Source organism: Pundamilia nyererei, unplaced genomic scaffold (genome assembly GCF_000239375.1).
Source record: "Pundamilia nyererei isolate P.nyererei 1_Seehausen unplaced genomic scaffold, PunNye1.0 scaffold00030, whole genome shotgun sequence".
NCBI lineage: Eukaryota > Metazoa > Chordata > Actinopteri > Cichliformes > Cichlidae > Pundamilia > Pundamilia nyererei.
Window position 1 is genome coordinate 272,325 of NW_005187431.1, and position 10,161 is coordinate 282,485.

Sequence of the window (10,161 nt, forward strand, 5' to 3'; positions counted from 1 at the left end):
AATGTTTTGATCTGGTGGAACTGAAATGTCTCTTATTGGACATGCAGTTTAAAAAATGACCAGATTTGAAGGACCTTGCACAGATAAATGCAAGACACAGCATTTACTAAGGTTTCAACAAACCCTTAACCAAGCCTAATAAAGAAAAGGCAGAGGAGTAATAGGAACGTGTTTAGGACCACTGATGGATGAGTTTAAACATCATGTTTGTGCAAGACCGTGACAAAGACGCGAACATGCATTTAAGACATCGGTAGGTTTAGTGTGCGCATACAGTTTGGATTTGATCTTTAGCGAGCCTTTCTCTTTTCCCAGATAAGAGCAGGTGACAGATTAGAGACATCATGAGCTCACAAAGGATGGCTGAGGATAAATTAGAATCATTGGCAGAGCTGACTGAATCATAACTCAGAACACAGTGGATCAACTCCGGTGGCTCTTCGGCCTCAACAGAACGGTTTTATTTTTAGCTTTGAAGTATTTCGTGTGTGTGCATTTTTGCGTCACAGCCCTGTGAGCTTCAGCATCGGCACAAATACAGCAACTGCATAACAACAAAGCAGTCAGGAATGCAGCATCACGGGACATTTACTGAGCACGTACTAGGGAATCGGCAAGGATAAAACATTGATAGAAAGTGTGGGTGGGTGGAAAACAAAAATCTTTTTAAAACATTTAAAACACTTTTTTTTTTTTTAATTAAACATGGTGAACATACATTATTTACACAATTCCAGAGGTTGGAGCGGAGAGGGTCTTCTGAAAGTTGACCTCTTTCATGGCACATTTGATCAGGTCGATGAGATTTGCTGACGTTTGCGTGTGTGTTTGCGTCCGTGTCTTTTGCTTTATGGCACCTGTGCTTAGCTGGACATAGTACGCCCCCCCCCCCGCGGTCGTGACCACCAAACAGTACCCTTTGGTATAGGTGAGGTTAGGAATGATTGGTTCGTCTACTTCGCTTTGATAGTCATCATCAACACCATCGCAGTCATTATTCACCTCTACATCATCGCTGTCACCTTCAGCACCGTCAGGAAAAGAAAGAAAACTTTGCTACCCTCACACAGTCACAGTTATTTCCACACTAGTGCAAGCCTCCATCACTGCGAGCGGGCACACGCAGTTTAGCAGCTTTAGGAAGTTGACACATGTCAAAAGCAGCTCTCCTTACGTCACAAGTTCTCAACATCAAAGTTCTGAAAAAGCAGCTGCAACAGCAATGTAAAGTAAAGTGTCAGCCTTGTAGCTAATCCACGTCAATGAGCTTTTTGTTTTCAGGCCTCTATCATCCTCCTGAGCTGAGCAAGCCCCGGAGATTTAATCGCTGAGATATGGCAGGTGAACTGAATTCATTTTCTTCTTTTTGCTGTACGTTTACTTTGTTGCTCGTCCTCGGCTTTTTCCACCGCTACGCATTTTATCCTCGGCGTTACTCAAGCGTACGTGTCTCCCGACTTTAGCGCCACCAGCTCAGAGTCCTCCGTGTGGCGCCCGTTCAAGTGTTCGGTGTTACAGTCGTGATGGTACATGAAGGCGGGTACCTCGGTGATGGAGGTAGCTGTGTAGGACGTGGAGCGCATCGAGCAGTGGTCCTTTCGTCTCTGACCCCACTGGGTTTTATACTGCATCCACTGTCTCTTCACAGCTGCCTGCACCTGGATGTCACACAAGCACATAAAAAAGGTGGTTTAGTGTCTCATATGTAGACACATGCAGCCTTAATAATAATATTTTACATCTAATTTAATTATTTGACTTCACTGCAAGCTTTGTTTTTGTGTTTTGAGTCGGAGAAGTTTGTGACAACACTGATCCAACTGACAATGATCTTAACTGATGTGCATGTTATTACTGCAGCATGTGTGGGCCACTCAAATTTCAATCACATTAGCAGATGACAGCTATAAAATGTAAATATCCATTTTTGGGGGGCGGGGGTGGCCAGGTTGTGCATGTGGCCAGATCATCTCACTATAAAAAGAGATAAATACACAAGGTTTATCTTTCTAGTTCTGGGCAGGAACCCCATTTGCTTCAGAACTGCCTTAATTTGTCGTGGCATACCTGTCAACCTGGGGCTGGGAACATTCCTCTGAGCTTTTTTGATGAGTGAGTGAACTTATTGTCATGTTCAAGATACCAGTTTGTGATTAACTGACATTTGTGACATGGTACATTATCCTTAACAACCATCAGAAGATGGGGTACGCTGCTGACATGGTCAGCAACACTACTCAGAAAGGCGGTGGCATTTAAACAGTGCTCAGCTGGTAGTGAGGGGGCCTAGCAGCCTGAACTATTGATACAAGGCATGATCAATGCATCATTGTTGTTTACACCAAAGTCTGAGCTTACTATCCAAATACTGCAGCAAAAATCGACACTCAGCCAACATGTTTCCAATTTTTTGTCTGTTGTCCAATTTTGGTGATCTTGCACAAATTGTAGCATCGGTTTCTTCTTCCTATCTGACAGGAGCATGGTCTAGCTAAGACATCTTGCATGTTCTACTTTGGTCATTGAAGCACATCTACCTCAAGTATCAGCATTTTGTGCTTTCAGAGATGCTCTTATGCATACCTTGGTTGTAACTCTGACCAGTCTCCTCTAATCTGACATCAACAAGGCATGTGTTCGCCGGGTATTTCCTCATTTCAGGCCCATTCTCTATAAACCTAGAGATGGTTTGTAGGAAACTCCTAGTAGACAAGCAATGATGATGCAGTGACAATGACGCCACATTAAAAGTCACGTAAATTACGTTTTCCCCCATTCTGATGCTCAATTTAAAATTTGGGAGGTTGTCTAGACCGTGTCTAAATACTGATTAGATATATGCAGCAACAAGCAGCTGAACAGGTGTACATAATGAAGTGATCTATAACCATGTTATAAATAAACTGACTTCCACACATTTCACCTACTAAATCTAACAACAGTCAAATGGCATCTTTCCACCGATGCCATTCAAAGGTATGAAAACATGACCATGATTATCCCAAAGGGTACATACAATTTTCTCTTTCTGGCATCCTGACCAAAAAACAAAGTGCACAACTTCTTTCTCTTCAGGCTTTGCACCAATTAAATGATCAGAATATAACTGTAGTGATTATATAAGCAACAAATCTTCCAGCACTTTTTGAATAGGCATGTTGACAACCATTGTTATCTTGCTGCAACCATTTGGCGCATTAAACACATTAATTTACTGTGAACCAAATCCATTTGTGTCATCACAAAATCCATTACTACCCTCGTGACTTATAGCACGTAACCCTTCATAATCCTTCTATTTAAGCCTTAATGCGATCATTAGTCACAGCGTTACATGCAGAAACTTCAATCAATCTCGCCCCAGTCCAAAATTCAGCAGTGCTTTTCCCTGTCAGCTTGCTTGAGAATCGTGTGTCTGATATGTCTTAGAAACTATGAGGTCATTGAAATAACAAGGAAATATGGAACTATTTTTTTGTCAATAGAGTCTTCCTGCGTGTTCCTTTACAATAACAATCACAAATAATTCAAACTTTTCAGGCAGCAGCCCTGCAGACTGGCCGCTGGCGCTGCATCTGAACAAACAACAGCAACTCTTTGTCATGGTGCTGGGTCGTTGACCCAGCGTTTTGTGTTTTCTGATTATTTTCCTCTGTTCTAGTTATCCTGTGTCCTCCCCCCTTGTGTCCGGTTCGGGTTCTAGATTTCCTGTTTTGTTCTGAAGGTCTCTGTCTGTTGTCATTGTGTTCAGCTTGTCTCCTCCGGTCATCATGTGTATTGGGTTCAGCTGTTCTTCCCTCCTGTGTGTGTGATTACCCGATTACCTTGTGTGTGTATATTTAGTGGGTGTCGGTCTGTGTTCGTTGTCGGCTCGTCTGCGTTCTATGGTGTTTCGTTCCTGTCTCTGCGTCTCTCTGCCCCGCACCCCTTTTGTATGCTCTCAGGTTTGTCATTTAGTTCTCCCAGTTTAGGTTTCTTCAGTTGTTTTGTCATGCCTCACTGCCTGTTTTTGCCACTCCACCACTTGTAAATAAACGTCACTCGAATCATCAGTCACTGCCGCATTTTGGGTCCTCCTTTTCCTCCAACACCACACGGCTCACCCCGCCAGCCGTGACACTCTTCGTGGAAACCAATATTAGCATCACACTACATGAATGCTAAGTTGTCTACAGCATATGGTAGAAATCTTTCTTCTTCCCAAAACACAAACTACTAACGGTGCAAAGGTAATAATTTTATTCAGTCATGTCTTAATACCACTGTAATTACTGTGGGTACATTAACACAGAATGATCTAATGATATAAATTATGGCACTAATTGTCATTCTGAGACAAATGAGCATCTGAGTCTTACAGCTTCATGCTGAACGTCGTGCTTGGTGTCACAAATACAGTTTGAAAGCTGTTTGTCTCACTGACCTAACCTCACAATGGGGCTATTGAACAAACAAGGCAGGTCTTTGTAGTTTGGCCTTGAAATAAAAAAAAAAAAGAATTGAACTCAGCCCAGGAAACCCGTGTCCTGATTAAGAGAGCATGAATTGGCCATTATGCCGGTGAAGCAAACAAACCACTGCATTCCCTTGTGACAGTTCGTGTGTTCACCCTTTACACGTATTGCCCTATGCATTGATTGTGTTTGACAAATTGTTTGCATCCTTTACGGTGATGAGACTGCTTTCTGTCTGCTCATGTACGAGTTAATAAGTGACATATTTTCCAAGCTGGATGCATAAAACAGAGCTTGACAGTGGGTTGCTAGGTCCTCTTTGCCAAACACCTCATGCTAAGTGCTCTAACACTTAGCGTGGACATTGTGCTGTGGACATTGTGCTGTGGAATGCGTGCGGTTGGCGTAGGGCTGCGTGAGTCACAAAAACACCACGATGAGCTTTTGTTTTAATGCTTCCAGTGTTTTGAGGGGCCACAATTCTGTGAAACTTTAAGATTCTTACCTAGTTTGTGTGATATGTGTGAGTTAGGATGATGTTAGCAGATGTATCAGCAAAATAAAATCTGATGCTGGAATCATTTCCTTTATGCTAGCTGTCGTCAGTTCTGACACCCAGAAGTGTCGGTACTGGAGGGGGGGAATCAAGCCTGGTCTATTTTTATGTTTGCAGAGGCGCGATCCCTGGCTCTATGCCTGGTGTAGCCAGTTTCACTGATTATTGTGAAGGCTTATACCGCAGCCACTCTGCAAACACATTATTCCACTTCCTGACCTCCAAAACTTCCATGTTGCTTTCACTGTATGTTTTGGCTCATTGTTCACGTGTGAGGTGCTTCTGTTGAAACACAAACCAATAAATTGGATTTGATTTAACCTGAGCAGAAATTAAAATGTTACACTCCAGAATTCTGCTTCTGTCTTTTCTCAACTCACAAAAAATGAAAACACTAGTGAGTGAACATGTTCACAGCACGTGTTTGCCATGTCACAGTACAGAAAGCACAGGTGGACTTCAAGATGACTCATGTCCATTAGGTGCCGCAGTAAGCCTTAAGAATGGAACGGCACAGACAAAAGCAGGGAATTCCCAAAGTGGGATGTATTTTTCCTACTGTGACAAATCAAAACATGTGCAATGAAAAAGCATACAAGCATCACATTTCCCCCACATTGTTTTACAGGTGATGGTATACTGTATGCTTTGGATCATTTGCCGATCCAAGCATTTTCCATGCATTTCTTTCTTCCCATCCTCCTGCCAGGTTTAAGTGTTATTCTCATCTCTCCAAAGAATCCTTTTTTAAAATTGCTCTGGTTTCTAAAAGTGTTTTGGCAAAGTCTAATCAGGCTGTTCTATTCCTGGAAAGTTGCCTGACTCCTGGAAAATGTTGGGAAATTAATTTTTTTCTTTATCATGGAAAGGATCCTACGATCATCCACCACTGTCTTCCAGAGATTTTTGTTGTTGCTAACAAAACCATCAAGCACTCCTTGCTTGGCCAACAGCAACAACTTCCAAATATAAGAAGTGTACATATAACAGATCCACAGTGGGGTTTTTTTGCCTTCTCAGGGTTGTTGCTTGTTATACAAACTCAAGCAACTCTGGAAAAGCACCTTTCTCTGGGACACCAAAGCCTCTTGTAGCTAAAGTCATCATTGTAAAAATCAGATTTTGTTGGAGATGAAAACAATTATTTTAAGAAATATCAAGATCCTAAATTCCCATAGTATTTTCCATTTATCCTTATCAGGGTCGCGGGGGAGTGCTGGAGCCTATCCCAGCTACCATAGGGCGAGAGTCAGGGAATACCCTGAACAGGTTGGCAGTCAACCGTTCGCTCTCACATTCAGACCTATGGGTAAATTAGATTCAACAATTAACCTGACCCCACTAATTGCATGTCTGTGTACTGTGGGTGGAGTATTTTTTTCATTGTGAAATGGAGAAGAAGAAGAATTGTACAGTAAAATTCTTAGTGCTTCTGCACACAGACATCATTTGCTTTGCATTCTGAAGGACTGCATGAGGGCAGAGCCTGCACAGCAAATGGTTGCTCTTAATGACAGCCCTCACAGTATGGGACCGTACAGTAGGTTCTGGCTAGAAATAGGACCCTGGCCAAAACTATTTTCATGGTGTGAAGTGATAAGCACAGGAGACCAATCCATACAAATTTATTTCACTTGGCTTTAATGTTTTCCATAGTTTGTGCATCTCTGCAGTATTTTCCACTATTGCAACAAAACACCTCATAAAAAAGCATCAATATTTGTTTGGGGAACACAATTTACAGCATAAATATTTCTTAATTAAACACCTTAATTAAATATTACAGATAATAGCAATTAAATAGTTGTTTAATTGCTTGATGTCTACGCGCCATTCACACACTGGTGTGGACTAGCAAAATGCCTGAAATGTGTCCTCTAATGTTACAACCCTTGTGGAGACTTGAGCTTGAAAGCATCTTTCACACATTGAGTCTGGAGAGCTGTGAGGTCTTCACAGAATTATTAACCTGAGGTCTGCGTTCAATGCAACTCCAGCTCATCGGTTTGGTGAAGCATTTGAATCAAGTTAAGGATGCTGCTGTCAGACAGCTGCAGACAGGCTTAGAAAGGCTGACAGGAGAACGAAGAAAGAAGAGTCAATATTCAGCTGAGCTTGGAAACCACACAGTCATTTATAAAGTGTGTCTTACTCCTCGCCTGACATGACCCTTCTGCTTTTACTGTTGTAGCACCAGACTGGTCTCAGAAGAGGAAAAAGCGGAGGAATGTTTTATAACCTGCTACATTTGGAATTTGGAGAGATCTCTGCGAAGCTACAGCTATTTTACCCACGTACTCAAGGCCAAAACCAAAACTATGAGTCTGTGTTTGGTATTCATGGGTCACTTTTCGATACAGATGGAAGAGATCTGACCTGAAAACAAATTTTGAAAATGTTTTACCTGATGCAGTCTGATGTGTCATGCATAATGTCATAAGGGATGAGCGGTTTTATTACACAATCACTGAAAAGCTCCCAGAGTAACATGTGCAGGTTGACCTTTCCAAAAGGCCAATTGCTCAATCAAAACTACGCTATTATGATGTCAAACATGGCACAGGGGTACAATATTTTTTAAAGGAACTCTCAGATATTTGGGGGATTATTCACTTTCTTGCCAGAAGTAAACCGCTATGATTGATACCACGCTTAAATAAAAATATGATACTCATAATCAGGCATGTTAGCTTAGCTACACGTAGCGACTAAAGACTAAAACAAGCTTCGTCCTGGGGCTAATTTCCCTTTGTTTCCGCTAAAGCTAATTTATTAATTACTTACTGATTAAAGTGAACCAATTGTGTCAGACACACAGCGGGTTGCGAGCACAGCAACCCCACCACCACCTTTTCAAAACTTCTTTTTGGAAGGGCTAGCATATAAGAAGAAAACTGGCTCAGAGAGAGAGGGAAGAAAGGAGCTAACGCAGCTTGTTTCAGATACTGGGAAACCCAGAGAGCAGTAAAATAGGCGAGTATAAAATAAATAAAAATGATTTTGAACTGTAAATCTTGCAACACTACTCTAGTAGGATCCAAAAATAGAAATATGGAATTGGAAATGAGCATTGTAAGCTCCCCTTACTGCCTTCTTACACCTAGCAACAAATGACACGCGAGCAGCGCTAATGTTAGCTAATAAGCTAACTAAATGACAGCCCTTACCTCCCCATTGAAGAAGCAGAATATGGTTGACACCAGCAAACCCTGAAACAAAGATGGAAAAAGGAGATAATCATTTCTTTTTTCTAGTAAATTCAGTTTGCTTTTTTACATCTAAAAAAAAATCACAACAGAAGTAGTCTCAGACAGTGCAGCCATCTGCCGAAACGTTGGAGGAAGGAATTGCTTAGACACATGATTTATTTATTTATTTTTTTTTTACAGGGTGTGACTTTATAGAAGTGAGACGGGAAAGCAACTTTTAAAGAGAGAATACAAAGAAATATTGGGGCAACAACAGAATTATCTAATGGGCCATAAATATTTCATGGATTGTTTAACTCTTTCCCCTGTGAATGCCTACCAGGGTCAACCCTCATTTCTTTTTCCTGAACTGAGCGGCTTCTGTCGTATTTCACGCCCACCTCCTTCAAATGTCGTCTTTTTGGGGGAAGGAGTAAATTAAGAAGCTACTAAAACATAAAACAAAGCTAAGGTTGAACCCAAATGTTTTTTTAAGGGAGTCACATGAATAGATAATAACAACCACAGGGCAGAGAACGATGTTTTTAAGGGCGTAAAAGTTCAGTCATGCAAAATTAAAAATCAGCATCGTGAGCCTGGGGAGCCCAAGGGTACGGACAAATCTAGGTTGTACACTGTCTCAGTTTTGCACTAAGGTTTCCGTATAAAGTAAAGCTCATGCTAAGCATATTTATTGCAATAATTTAATTGCTTTTTTCAAGGTCATTATGATTTAAGCCCGAGGTGCAAAACGGCTGAATCACCAGGGCAGTGAAGCTGCACTAGCCTTCTTTTTCAAGTCGTTGTTAGATTACTCTGAACTGAGCTCCTGTGTGTTTGCTGCAGCTCGTGCCTACCTGGTAATGCATGAGTATGTGCATTATGTACTCGTAGACTTCACCAGCCAGCCGGTTCTCCGGCCTCCAGGGAATGATGACAAACTGAATTCCCAGCAGGGGAACCAGGATCAGGGTGGCTCTCACTGCCTTCATGTACATGTTGGACTCTGCCCGGTGCGTATCTCGCAACTTGGTAACCAAAACTCTGATAATATTTAGCAGGAAAAAGAGATTGACCTACAGAAAAAGAAAAAACAAATCATGAATTAAACTCTAAATGAATACAAAAATATAAAGACTCATCATGTAAAATTAGTTTTTCGTGCTTTTTCTGTGCGGAAACAGTGGATTAGCAGACTTACAAGAAGTGCTGCCACTATAGGGCCGTGGATGGCGTAGAGCAGATGGGTCTCCACACTCATCCAACAGCTACAGAAGGAAAAACATATCAGTCAGTGCTGTCAGCCTCCCAAAATACACATGCGTGCACACACATATGAAAACACGCGCGCCTGCACGCTCTCACTCTACCGCACACAGCCCAGCGCAAATGTAAACATCTTCTGTTTATTTGCCGAGGTTTCTGGAACATTACTCACTTGTCGTCAAAATACTTTTTCCTCGCCACGGCGTGGATGGATACAGGCACTAGAGGAAAACCTTGGAGAGGAAAAGATGGGAGCCATATGAGGTCTTGAGTGAGTTTTGTGAAATTGCATTTGTCATTAACACAACTGTGAAAGCGTGGTTTAGCTTTGTTTGCTGGTCTAATGAAACTTTCCTTGGAAAGCTGGGTCCTCCTTATTTCTGCAAACTCTCCTGCGACAGCTTTATTGTTGCACCGCTAACAACAAAGACAACACTACCACACAGTTAATTTTCTGTTACTTTTCCCTCTAATTTGACATTGTGTAGGTAAACACCCACTAGACACTGGGCACAGATTTTTCATCTTTTCCTCTGGATATAAACACAAAACTCCATGTAGGGTCCATTTTCAATGAGGCCCTGCAGTGTGCTGGCCACAGATGGATCTGACAAGCTGGCCTCCCTCCATCCATCCACACACACACACACACACACACACACACACACACACACACACACACACACACACACACACA

General features: G+C 41.9%; 1 protein-coding gene across 1 annotated transcript in view; it reads right to left on the minus strand.

Moving 5' to 3' along the window:
- Positions 1-681: 681 nt before the first annotated feature.
- The window catches only part of calcr (calcitonin receptor), a 60,656-nt gene continuing 51,176 nt past the window's right edge, over positions 682-10,161 (minus strand). Inside the window, exons 18-22 of the mRNA XM_005728725.1 lie at positions 9,637-9,697; positions 9,400-9,466; positions 9,056-9,274; positions 8,178-8,219; positions 682-1,658 (exon numbers count right to left, since the gene is read on the minus strand). Of these exons, the coding sequence (XP_005728782.1) occupies positions 1,437-1,658; positions 8,178-8,219; positions 9,056-9,274; positions 9,400-9,466; positions 9,637-9,697 (611 nt within the window). The 3' untranslated portion in view covers positions 682-1,436. The remainder of the gene's footprint in view (positions 1,659-8,177; positions 8,220-9,055; positions 9,275-9,399; positions 9,467-9,636; positions 9,698-10,161) is intronic.